Consider the following 14,090-nt stretch of genomic DNA (forward strand, 5'->3'; position numbering starts at 1 on the left):
ACAATGCAGACATCAATGGACAACAACATTACAAGACACATCACAGACTGGATGCATGTATAGAGACACTGCATGTAATAGGCCACGCCCATCACGGGGGAAGAGCTCCGTTCATTTCCACACACCAGCGTCATTTTCCTTGAATTAAACATAGCTAAAAGCTGTTGTGTGGTGGGCTGCACAGAAAACAAATGTAAAAAATCACCAGTTAAAGTTGTTTTGTAATCCTGAGCAAAACAAGGAAGCCATTGAGAATTGGCGAGAAGAAAAATGTGGATCTAGCTGTCAAGAAGTAAGTTGGAGTGTTCATCTTCCGTATATACGATCTTTTGGTGCAACACCCGACCATGCACGTGACATAGGAGAATGCCAGGATTGGACAGGAGTTTGTGTTTTCCCCCGTCTTGGGCGTGGTTTCTGAATGATGACGCGTTACGCAGTGTCTCTAGTCTATATGCATGTATATCATACCATCAGCTGCTTAAACACATGTTTCTGGAAGCTCTTCTTGACTTGCCTGCCTACACTGGCTTACTGGTCCCAGGGGGATACTCGTGCTACTGCTTCCCATTCCTCCGGTGGGCCTCGGACATCTCTCCTGCTAATGAATACAGTGTCCGTATTGACACAAGACGCAGATCAGTAGCTCGCCTGCTACTCCGGGTCAGCACTTAGCGATTGCAAAGCACACCGGTACAGGAGGGAGGACAGATGGCTCTCTCCGGCTTAATCGACACGTCCCTAAGTGATTGCTTGCCTTTCCCCTCGTTTATCAATCAGGCCATCCTTCAGGGTCCTGTCATTCACACTGTGCCGCCCCGTGAAGGATCTCTGTTCATTTTCTTTAAAGCATCGTTGTTCCATCAAGATAAAGAGAGACGAAGAGAGGGTGAGGGGAGGACAGGATCTACGTAACCCAATCAAATCTTGTGTAATGACCCTTTAAAGGTGCTCGTGTCGGCACTCAACTGATCTACCACGTAGCTTTCTTAAACACTGCTAGGGTCCAAAATTAACTTTTTTACTTTTTATTATTGATTTATGTTGAGTAGCTAGGAATCGATGCAAACGTGCAAAAGGCATGCTGTGATGATGTCCTGAAGCCGAAAGCTCAGAAAGCAACGGTTATAATTTCCAGTGCTACATACAGTACAATGACTGTAGATCTGAACTGGCAGCAAAGACTGTATGTAACTGAGACATGCAAATGTTATTCTCACAAAAAGTTGTCGTCGAGTGCGATCTGCCACTGATGACCTTTATTGATTTATCCACCGAAGGCACATTTGACCAGCATCACAATTCACAATTCTGACCGTGCTATCAAATCTACTGTTCATTCCAGCAGTATTTCTACTGTTATTCTACTCAAATGACAATTCTGAAGTCCCAATTTAGGTTTGATACCAACTAAGCTCTTTCCTGAGTTAGTGGCTGATGCCATAATAGTGTCTCTCCCTCAGTCCTCTTGGGTACCTCTTGTGTAGAGCATGTTGGAGTGTGTTATGGTGCAGATTGGCAAATCCCAGCTTCAGGCAGAGGGTCAGGCAGGCAGTCACTGGCACATCACCTCGAGGTCTGCTACTGAGGGCTGCCATTGCTCTCCAGTACTGAGTGTGTAGCAGAGCACATCAGGGTGTGTTTGTTAGGCTCTCTGTTGGCCTGACTGTGGGCTTTGTGACCTGTTGTGAGGATTACAACCTGGGCCAGGGCCAGTGCCAGGGCCAGTGCCAGGGCCAGACCAGAGCGCCTCCCAGGAAGAGCTTAGACAGTGGGGCGGGGCATCAAGCTTTCCTCACACAGTGCTGACCAAATGCCCATATCTTGTCTTAAGGTTGGTATATAGACTACTAAGCTATTATATGAAGTGGTTTGACAAAAGTGTCCGTAAGATAGATCTTTTAAGAAAGCAATTAAGACGTTTGAGGAAGTTCTAAAGAAGGCTCATTAGTGCCATTCCCCAATATTTTCCTAAGAATAGTCTCATCTCTTATGAACTTCTAAAATTCTAAAACAGTAATGTTGTTTGCTAGGTTAAAGCTTGAGAAACACACCGTTTGTTATCGGCTAATGCAAACTGTTAATAACCAACCTCTACAGTCTGGGGGCTAGCTAGCTAAGCTTGACAATAAAAAATCTAAAATGTAGATATAGACAGTTAGTAAAACTATTAATACCTACTTAATTGTTCAAATGTGTTGAAAGGAATGAATGAATTTGCTGCCTTACCTTCTCACTGCAACAAGATGAAGGTTATGTTAAAGTTAAGAAAAAAATGTAAGAACAAATTTAACACGTTCACTGCCATTGACGTATTAATACGTCAAAAATAATCCAACGGTTGACTGCCAATGACGTATTAATACGTCAAAAAAATGAATTTTTTTTTTTTGACCGTGGGATGTGCATCTAACCCTTTTACATCTCTTATATAATTATTGGAGCCACCGAACGTTTACAACCCATTCCACCGACCCACTAAGTGGCAACAGTGCTCTCCTGACTAGAGGAAGGCAAGCATTTTTTTAACTTGTCACGCCATTCTCACCCCAGCCATTCTCATGAAAATGGATGGGGGAAAACGCTTTCGTTTTCGCGCTGATTGCTGGCGATGCGGGATTGCAAATTTGCATAATAGATTACAGGTGGAACACACTTTGAAACACGCAGCATAAATATGACCAGAATCGCAAAAGCTTCTCTCAACCAAAACTCCAAGAAGCGAGCGAGTCCATCCAGACTTCCTCAAACAGCGGCCGCGCAGACAGGCACAGGACAGCAGCAAAGCAGTTTAAAATTAAGAGAGTACTTAACTTATTTGATTACTTTTTTCTTCTTCTTTTTAAGACTAAACTCTGGGGGGGGAAACTGCACCTAAGCAGACGACTTTATGAGTCTGTCCCCTGAATCCACTCTTTGCCAGAAAATATGTTTTGTGTTTTTAAATCAGTGTATTCCTACTTCCTTCTGTGCATGTCTCTTTATGTTGTCGCCGAAGTTGCATGTTGACATCTCAGTCACACAATGTGAGCCTGACCGCCTCTAAACCAGAGCACATGGATCTGATCAGTGTGCAGTGTCAGCATGTCTCAGTCTCTCCACCAGGCTCTTGTGTCTTGGCGTGTGATGGAGTGGCTAAAGTTGGGGTCGCACAGTGAAGTGAAAAGCGGTCACATGGTGCCTGTGTGTGCAGCCATATTTACTAGACCCGTGTTGACAGACGTGGCTGACTTGTGCATGTTGTGCCTCCATTGTGTTTTTATTGCCAGCCAGCTTGTCTGTTACTATGCTAACAATCTCAATCATCTTTCTAAACTCTCTCTCTCTCTCTCTCTTACTCACACACACACACACACACACACACACACACACACACAGACACACTGTTGCCATGGAAACAGAATCCAGGGCCTTTTATGGCTGGTTCTTTGCCCAAGACGACCGAAAATGGTCTCGGCGCCCATGCAAAGATTGTAGATAAATCATGTGTATGATAATTAATGGGACATATGCAAAACGTGCATGAAATACATATAAGATGGGTTTTTGGTGTTCCGTAGCGCAGTTTTGTGATTGGGTATTTCTGTAGTGCCCCCCCCCTTGTATCAGCATAGTACCTGTATGTGTTTAATCTCCAATCATGTAGATAGGGATACAAACAACCGACACACGTGCAGAAACGCACACACAGACACCCTCAGTAGCCTAATGTGTGTCTGAGGTCCAGATGGCCTGGTGGTGGGGGGGGCTGGTCCACGGTGCCAGGCGTAGTACTACTAGCAAGCTTAGATTTGGCCAGGCATAGTTTGTTAGAGAGGGAGAGCCTGGAGCCAGCTACCCCTCCGAGTGACAATGGCAGGTGTACGATTCGCTGTGGAGCACCCGACGCGCCCCGCCCGGCTTTGAGCGTTTGCTGTGTTTGCGAGCTAAACGTGTGTATATCTTTCTCAGGAGACAAACTGTGGGGCCGTTTGACACGTCACTGTGAATCATAATCATAACAGTGTCGTTCCGATGCTCTTTCGCCCGCTAGCCTCGCTGTTTTGACTGAAATGCGCAGGAGTAAAAGAAAGCAGAGCAGAGGCCATTTTGGATTTGAGTTGTTTTGATGCCGTTTACCAACATCTGTACATAATGCAACAAATGTTTATGTATTGTATAATATTGAAGTGTGCCTTATTACTTTTTCAAACTAGTAATAATGTATCTCAATTCTGAAGTGTGCCTTCATTACTACTATCAAATTAGTAATGATGTTGTAATTTCCACTACTGTCTGATGTGAACCAAAGTGCCCTTCTGGGACATGTATTAAACTGATTGATTGATTGATTGATTGATTGATGTTTTGTCTTCCTGTTTGTGTCCCCCCGCCGACAGGAAACAAGCTGAACAAGGACCTGAAGCTCTACCTGAGCCAGCGCTTCCAGAAGTCCTCGGCCGACCACGAGCTGCAGCAGACCATCCGAGACAACCTCTACCGCCACGCCGTGCCTTGTGAGTGCAGGACTGTGTCCCTCTCCTCCTCCTCCTCCTCCTCATCTTCTCCATCCTCTGCTCTGCCTTCTTCTCTGCCTCCTGTCATCCTTCTACTAGCTGTGTCTTCATTTCCTGATGCTGCGCTGCCTTGCCCCATGCAGCCTTCTTCCTCTTTTGTTCATGTGAGTTCTTCTAGCAGGAACCTTATTGTAGCTCAAATGACTGTCATTTATTTGCTGCACACCCTGGGGAAATTGCACCTGCAACAAACAGCTCTTTGGCGAGGTTCAGCACGAGCAAGCAATATGTTCACTGCAGGCCTGAGCAGTTACACATCCATGTATTGATGGAGGGTAACCGATTCACACACACACACACACACACACACACACACACACACACACACACACACACACACACACACACACACACATATTTAAATGGTTATCCGATTAATCCTGATTATGTCACTCTAAGCCATGCATGATTCACGTTGCCTTTTTGATGACCATTAGTGGTCACACAAGTTGCCAAGTCGATGACTTCATATCCTCCCTCGGAAATAAACCTGTGTACTTCCAGCTGTGGATGGATCATGGATCATCGCTCTCTATCCCAAAATGGACTCTTCTGTCCCCGTCTCAAGCTGATGACGAGTAGAGCCGGAGACAGCCACAACCCCACCCTCTGTGTCCATTCAATCAGCCTGATATTTGCTTTCACCAATATTGTCTGATCGATAGGCCAGTAGTCTCTCCCGTCCGCGGGATCAATAGAGCCGATGATTAAACGTGCTACGGCTACGGCTTCATCCAAGTCCCCACACACCCTCTATCACTCCCCACTATCTCCTGTAGCAGAGCAAAGCTGCTGGCCCTGTAATCCAGGAACGCAGGCCTGCATCTTTGAGGGTTTTTTTCCCCCTCCATTTCTGACTGTCGATACAGCGAAGATCTGAAGGCGCGTTTGCGTTTTGATGTTGCACTTCTGTCGTAACTGCTGCGGCACAAAGGAGCGAGCAGGATATTTGAAGTGTCTCGCGCTTCCCTGCTATGAAAAAAAAGAAGAAGTAAAGACGACATTGACGCCTATACGGATGTGGTGGCATCGTAGCGTTAATGCCGTTATGGCATTTCTCAGTCTGTGAATAACAACGGTACTTCATGTTAGACGGCACAGAGCAAGAGATGTGCTACAGTTGCACGTCCCTCTGTAGGGGAACAGAGGAACTGATAGAGACTGGAAGGAATAGATGGATGAACGATGGGTGACGCCCCTCTTAATGTCCCCCCTCCTCCACTCCTGGATGCTGAATCCAGTTGTGTCGACCAATTAGAGCCAAGCTTATTATCATCATCCTGATATTGAAGATGGAATTCCCCTCTGATTATATTCAAGAGAGAGACAGAGAGATGCAGGTCCACCTGTAACAATGACTGTTCTTTGTACGTGAGCTCTCTGCAATATCTTTCTCTGCCTTTTTAATTAATTCATTAGTTAATAAATACATTTAAACGCCCCGACACCCCTTTGGACATAACCAACGCCACATCGTCGCCTCTCTTACACCTTTGTCTCGTCTGTCAACACATACAATGACGCTATCCCACAGTGAAGCGCAAGAGTGTTAAATTACTCCTAAACAAGGAAATATTGCCAAGATAGGTTATTAAGTGCTTAATCGAGATATTTGCTGTCTTTAGCAGCACCTATGTCAGACATAAATGGGAGTAGTTTGACCATTTTCTGATTTTTTTTTTTGGAAGTTGTTCCATTTGTGAGCGTTTTTCTTTGTGCTATACACTTTGCCGCAAAAGCGTTTGCTTTACCAGAAAGTTTTAACTGATACTAATATAGCCGCTTCCCCAAAAATGTAATTTCAAAGTACGTCGACGTGACCACGACTTTGAACAACTTGTTTCGTCGGTAATTACTTTTCTTTTTCCATATCTCTACGCCGTACATTTTCCAAAAAGCCAGTGGAGATATTGCAATTTTTTTGATTGCAGTTAATTTTTGAATTCTCTTTTCACCCAAATCCTTGCTTTGCCCCTAATAGTTCTCATCCGTTGGCTTTCCAATTAGTTTATTCATGACCCTCTCACGCAAATGACGGTCTGTATTTTCCGGGGGCTTTTTCAAGGGGGTTTATCTGCATTACCTCCACGGCCATATGTCATCCAGATACTGCTGCGGGGTGGGGGTCTGCTCATAATGGGCAGTTTTAATCACCAGGAGCTTCTATACACACCAGTAAAACCCTGGTGTTGTTAGCAGTAAACAAAGCATGAAGGTGGTGTTCCCCAGGCCCTATATGCTTTATGGGACTGTAAAGTTTGAGTTGTTATGCTCTTCTCTCATAGGGAGTAAACTGTCTCTCTCACTGGACTATTACGTACATTTGTGAATCCTTTTCCGTTGCAAAAAATGAAATAGGCCACGCCCATCAAGGGGGAAATCGCTCCGTTCACTCGCATAGACCAGCGTCATTTTCCTTGAATTAAACATAGCTAAAAGCTGTTGTGTGGTGGGGCTGCGCAGACAACAAATGTAAAAAAAATCACAGTTAAAGTTTTTTTGTACTCCTGAGCAAAATAAGGAAGCCATTGAGAATTGGCGAGAAGAAAAATGTGGATCTAGCTGTCAAGGAAGTAAGTTGGAGTGTTCATCTTCCGTATATACGATCTTTTTGTGCAACACGCAACCATGCACGCGACATAGGAGAACGCCAGGATTGGAGGGGGGGGGGGGGTTTCTGTTTTCCCCCCGTTTTGGGCGTGGCTTCTGAATGATGACGCGCTCCGCAGTGTCTCTATGGTCTGCCACAGGGAACAATGCTCACAGTCCAGGGGGGAAAAAAGTCAGGAAAAGTCCAAGCCAACACATCAAGTGTCTCTGTAGGATGGAGATGTGTTGGCTGTGACAGCCTGTGTTTAGGAGAGGTCAGTGTGTGACGGCCGGTCAGAGCGCTGTGGACGGCTGTTTGTCTAAGTGTGATTAATGGACACCAAGCAGGTGGACAGACAGATGGAGAAGTGTGTGTGTGCGTGTGCGTGCGTGCGTGTGTGTGTGTGTGTGTGTGTGTGCGTGTGCGTGCGTGTGTGTGTGTGTAGGGCTTTTCCTGGTGTGCACGTACATGTCCTGTTGTACTAGTCAGTAATTCTTTAACTCTTTAATGTTAAACACTTTTCAACAGCAGTCTGTTTCAACATAACGTACATTGTAGGAAGCAAATGAGTGAGACTGGCAGAGTCTGCTATGCACCATCACTGTAGTAAAATATATTCAAATTCAATGCACAAATTCAAAATCTTATTTGAAATAGCTATTATGTTCTCACATTTAAGGGAAATTATGTCTCAGGTTAAAAATCGGTTTTGAGTGAAGGGAAATGGTTTTTATGCATTTAACATTCAGTAGCCCAAACAAATAGAAAAAAAAATGCCTCTGGTCAGCTCTCCAGAACACAGCGAGCTGAGTTTGGCTGTTTTCCCCCTTTGAATAAACGATCACTTGTATAACCAAACCTAACAACGCCAATCCCACCTGTCTGTCTTTTCCTGACATTGTGTTTTCTGGCTCTACCTTGCCTCCTTTGACCTAGACCCAGGAGTGACCAATTAAAATAATCCATCCATAATGTAGTCCTTTTATTTAGACTCAAATTACATGGCAGTGATTGGCAGAGCTCCGTGCTGAATACACACACAGAATGAGACAGGCGAGCTTGATTTGTGCGCTGGTATTTTACCTCGACACACCCAACGTGCCGGGTTTTAAAGCTGTCTCACAGAAAATAACCGACTCGCTCTAAAAACCTCTAAATCAAACTTACCCCACACTCTAATCCAGTGCAAATCTCTGTAGACAGGCCTCATAATGGGGCAGAGATGGTGAGAGGTGATGGCATTTTGTAAATGTAAATATGTAAAAATTCCAATGCTGGAACACACAGAGTGATTGCATGCACCATCAATCAATGCTTTGGAATCGTACGCAGGAAAAACCCTGGATGTGGATGTGACAGGATGCAAAGTAGGGTGCTGGTCCGGACTCCTCCTGCCCACCCAGCTCTTCTGTGGCCTGGGAAGAGCTGCTTGAAGTGTGTCCCCTGTCCTGGAGCTCAACCAAGTCTGCATGTGCGTGCACCTGTGCTGTTAAGAGGACACTTGAGTTTTTAATAGGAAGTCTTTATGGTTCGTCCATCCGTTCCAAAAGTACTTGTACTATAGTGTTGAGAATGTTGTGGTATTATAAGAAGAAGTTTGTTTACCAGGCCAGTGGAAGTCACTGACGCTGAAAATAGCTTTTGGGAGAATCATATTCAAAGTCATTCCATATCATTAAGTAGAAGGGCACTCGGATAGCGCAGACCTCCGCCAAGGCCAATATTGCTTTCTCTTTGAGGCGTGTTCGTGAGTTGGTTCTGGATCCACTCCAAAATCTAATGGGTTCTTCCACGTCGACCCTTCCGCAAAGTTTCATGAGCATTGGGGCAGTGCTGTAGTTAATCCTGCTGACAAACAAATAGACAGACAAACCAACGGTACGGAAAACATCACTTCCTTTGCGGAGGTAACTTTATTTTGAAACAACAGGAACCTGTACTGAGGGTGTGTTGCTTATCATTGACCCATCAACTGGATCAATGCTGCACACCTCTGTGTTCTCTTCCCATACAGGAGCAGTTTGGCATGTTAGTGAAATGTGTGGAGACAGACAGGACCCAACACTTTCCCCATGTTCACTGTTGCCTTCACAAATGTCCTCTAATAACATAGGGGGCGGCTTTAGCTCAGGAGGTAGAGCGGGTCGGCCAATGACGCAAGGGTTGGCGGTTCGATCCCCGCTCCCTCCCAGCTGCTGTCGTTGTGTCCTTGGGCAAGACACTTAACCCTCCTTGCTCCCGATGGTGTGTAGGCACCCTGCGTGGCAGCCTGCCGCCATCGGTGTATGAATGGGTGAATGTAGACTACCTACTGATTGTAAAGCGCTTTGGATAAAAGCGCTATATAAATGCAGGCCATTAGGCCATTTAAGGAGGCCACAACATCAAGATGCTCATCAACATGTGTGATCAGCCGTTTTCCTCAAATTAGACACGACATCAAAACAGAACAGATGGTGCACCGAATATTTTACTCTTTCTAACTTTCATAGAACAATTTGGTGGTGGTGCGCTTTCCATGCTGCACCCTTCCTGTTTTGAGAATTATTAATTATTATTATTCGCAAAGTACAGGAAGGAATTTCATCGATGCTGAGATGACAGGTGAAGAAGGAACAACAGGAGATCACACACACACGGTTGGACAGTTGACCTTACACACAGTATGTATCACTACTATACAAGAATACATTGAGCAGTGTAGAACATGGACCTTTTCAAGTTGTCCAAATTCCCTCCTCACAGCTCCCCTCGTAACCCCGTTAAAAATCTGACACCACAACGCCCCCCTTCCCTTCCCTCGTCTCCCCAGGCGTCCGTCGGCTTCCCGTGCGGTCGCGCCGTCCGCGAGCTCAGCATTCCCGATCTCTCCGTTTATCCCCCCCTCTCCACCCCTCCACCCCCTCTATCCTGCTCTCACTCCCACCCCCCCTCCCCTCCCCTCCCCTCCCCGCTCGCTCACGACACCGCTGCCTCTCGTCCTCTCGCTGCCACTGCTGCTCCCTTTCTCTCTCTGTCTCTCTATCTGTTTCTCTCTCTCCGTCTCGCTCCCCCCTGTTCCCCCCCCCTCCCCCCACCACTGCCAGTTGTCAGCGATCGGAGTGGTAGCAGGAAGAAAAGAGAGGATTGCTCTGTTTGTTTGACACCTGCTTAAAGCGCAGCAGCATTCTCTGCCTGCAAAGCCTGCGAGGGAGATACTACTCTGGTGTCTCTGAGTCCTGCATCCAGGCAAGTAGCTCTATTGTATGCTGCTGTGTGGTTGTTGTGATGCTGCTGATGGCTTGTTTCCTCGCTTCCCAAATGAGGTTTGCAGAGGCGCGCACGTGCGTATGTGTGTGTGTGTGTGTGTGTGGGCATGCGCCTGCGTGTCTGTGTGTGTGTGTGTGTGTGTGTGTGTGTGTGTGTGTGTGATGAATGGCGGGGCGCACAGCACAGACGATTGGACCGTATATAGGCTAAGAGGACGGCTTGGAGGAGGGCGGGGGGGGGGCGGGGGGAGGTAGGGGCCGTGGGGTGGGGGTGGGGTTCGTTCGGGGTGGAGGCGGGTCACGAGAGGGGGATGGGTGGAAAAGGGAGAGTAGTGATGGAGAGAGATGCAAAACACTGACTCACGCACTCTCACACTCACAAGCAGCGCGGGCGCCAGCTAGCTAGCCTAGCTAACGCAAACATACACACACACGGGTTGTGGTGATGGGGAGGGGGGGGGGGGGCTCTGGCACTGTTGTGTGGCAATGCTGTGCATACCGCCTGCCTGACTGTGTGTGTGTGTTTGCGTGTCTGCGTGTGTGTGCGTGTGTGTGTTTGTGTTTGTGTGTGTGTGTGCGTGTCTGCGTGTGTGTGTGTGTGTGTGTGTGTGTGTGTGTGTCTGTGTGTGTGTGTGTGCGTACGTGCGCGTGTGTGTGTGTGTGTGTGCGTGCGCGCATGTGTGTGTGTGTGTGTGTGCGTGCGCGCGCGCGCGTGTGCGTGTGTGTGTGTGTGTGTGTGTGTTTCTACAGTGTGTAGCCAGCAGTCTGTCTGCCGCTGCTTCTGTGCGGTTACAGATTGCATCCACAGATGCAACCACCACATTGTATCACCTGAACAAAAGAGATGCTCTCTCGCCATGAGAGCAACAGCACAAGATGGCAAACAAAGAATGGAACAAAGACCAAGGAGCCATAGTTGTTTTGTTGACTTGTGTCAGGCAAGTATAGGGTGTGTGTCAGTTAAAGTACATGTACAATGTGTCTTTGTGCATGTCCGTAGGTAGGTAGCCATGTGTTACATAAGAGATGTTGTTTTTGTCAAGGCAGGTAGATAAACAACAGACTTGGACGTGTCCTTCCAGACACATCCTGTTATACTGTACCGGTCAGTTGAGTTATCAACTATTATCAATTGATAAGTATAATCAGCATACACACCAACTGCCAGCAACACTTTGGCGATGCTGTCAGTCACATGCCTGTTGGTTTGGTTTTCTTGTTAGACGTTGCATGAAATATAGCTTGTCCTCTGAGTTCTCAACGTTCAGTTGACTCACTGAATTCAAATCTGACTCATATCTCACAAGTCGTCTCCTCTCTATATTGTCTTTGCTATACTATGCTAATAAATATGCATTTAAATGTCTTTCAAATAGTGTGCACACTGCACATACAGGACCTGCATAGTAGGAGGGAGGGGCTACAGGCCAAAACACAATACAAAACAGCTGTTTTGTTGACCACATCATATCTGTTAGATTTGGAATGGGGCACAGGGGGTCCCAGCATGCTGCAGGTAGATCAGAATGGGGGGTTTTAAGGAAACAAAAGCGGCTGAATGAGTGCTGGCAGGGAACGTTCTTTGTGCCCACATCATTATTTTGAGTGAATGGAGTGTTATCAAACAGGCTGAGTGATGTAAGTCCCGTACATTCGTAGCCCGAACGTAACCCACACAAATGCACCTTTATATAGGCTACACACACTCACACACTGTCGCACACACACACACACACACACACACACACACACACGCAGGACGGAGGCAGAGGAGTAGATGAGTGAGTCTGAGAGAGTCTTTGTGTCTGACTCTGTTTTGTCAAATGCGTTCTGTGAAATGGTTTGCTTCCATTTCACAGAAATGTCAGCTCATACTTTGTTCCCAACTTCCGAGCCTTCCTGCTTTGTACTGATGCCCTTCAGTCAGACTAGTGCACAGTGAGTTAACTGTCTATTGTGATTAGATTAATAAGCATGTAATTCAGCAATGATAGAACGTGTATTATTAGTAAAGCCATAATGATGCAGCCCTGCTATAGTAGCATCATTTGGCTGGTGAAACTGACTTACAGTATTTGTGTGTTTGAATTCTGGAGAATTTTGTTAGGACCCCCATAGGGCACATTTTGAGACCATCATGAAACCACTGCTTTGTGAGCATGCCAAGGTGTGTCTGACACAAATCAACCTGCTCGTTGTGACAGGGATTAGACGTATCTCCAGAGGATCAACAGGGACGTGTCACACCTTATCAACAGGGAGGGACACCTTATCAGGCAGTGTGATTTACAAATGAAATCACTCCTCTTCACTCTTTGGGAACATCACTGATTTAATTAAGGTGACTGCATTGATGAGCTGTGGGATGTGGCCAGACTTTAGAGTGCTACTGATGCAGACCCTAAGGGGTTAAGAAATAGCAAGACCATATTAACAGGCAAGCGCACGCGCGCGCACACACACACACACACACACACACACACACACACACACACACACACACACATTTTAAATTCTTTATTTGCTTCCACAAATTATATTAAAATGACAGGGAATCAAATATAACGGGTTAGACATTTCATGGGCACCTAAGGGTGCACATAGCACCTTCTCCTCCACACAGCCAGGCTGCCTATGCCAGCTGAAACAGAGCAATATTTAGCAAAGCTGTTTGACTTTGCTCTTAGACATGCCAGCAATGTTCAGACCACTAATGGTAAATGTATGTACATGGCCCAGACTTCCGAATATGAGCACACTGAATCTACATCTGTACCCAAAGTTGGTTATAATTTCAAGTAGTGGTTGATACTTGGAATATTGATCTTGGAAAGCCTGGTCCATGTACAGATCAAAAACACAGCCTACCTCTAGAATCAGGACCTCCTTGTGACTAGTGTTAACATAGACAACATCGGGTGTATTGGGGGATGCAGGTAAAGACATCACAAGTATGGTTGAACCATTCTGTTAACACTCTTGAATGTTTATGCATTGCCGCACTAGATGGTAGGATATTTTCTACTGCATCAGACACAATGTCAACAATACGCACGCAGGCACGCACACTAGGGCTGTGAATCTTCACTGGCCTCACGATTCGATTCGATTACGATTCATCTGTCAACGATTCGATTCGATTAAACGATGCATCGCGATGCATCGCGATGCATCGCGATGCATCTTGAATCGATGCATCACTTTTTCCGCAATACATGATTTATTTTTTCTCACTTTCTTTTTTCTCACTGTGTGGCTACTTTTAAAATAAAAGTGCATTTGGAATTGCATTGTATTATGATCCATAATTAAAATAAACAACTGCATGTACTTACATTCTATTTTATTTGATTAAATTTTTTTTTTTTTTTTTTTTTTTAATAATCCATTTTTGATATTTGTTAATCGATGCAGAATCGTGCAAGTCCGCATCGCGATGCATCTTATAATCGATTATTTTTGACACCCCTAACGCATACACACACACACACACACACACACACACACACACACACACACACACACACACACACACACACTCACACTCTTTGACCTTACTCCCCTCACTCCTTTTCCCAACCCCCTCCTTGGGTCATTGCACGCATCTACTGGGGTCAGAGCACAACAATTGAATCCTGCACATGCATTCTTAACCCGTGCGTTCACAGTCTGTGTGCCACTTGGCCACCGTTTGAC

General features: G+C 45.9%; 1 protein-coding gene across 10 annotated transcripts in view; it reads left to right on the plus strand.

The window, feature by feature from the left end:
* The window catches only part of magi1b (membrane associated guanylate kinase, WW and PDZ domain containing 1b), a 183,034-nt gene that overhangs the window by 71,299 nt on the left and 97,645 nt on the right, over nt 1-14,090 (plus strand). For all 10 annotated transcript variants that reach the window (XM_083660739.1, XM_083660745.1, XM_083660742.1 and 7 more), the window contains exon 2: nt 4,380-4,496. In XM_083660739.1, the coding sequence (XP_083516865.1) occupies nt 4,380-4,496 (117 nt within the window). The remainder of the gene's footprint in view (nt 1-4,379; nt 4,497-14,090) is intronic.

The sequence above is a fragment of the Poromitra crassiceps genome (genome assembly GCF_964638095.1).
Source record: "Poromitra crassiceps genome assembly, chromosome: 25".
NCBI lineage: Eukaryota > Metazoa > Chordata > Actinopteri > Beryciformes > Melamphaidae > Poromitra > Poromitra crassiceps.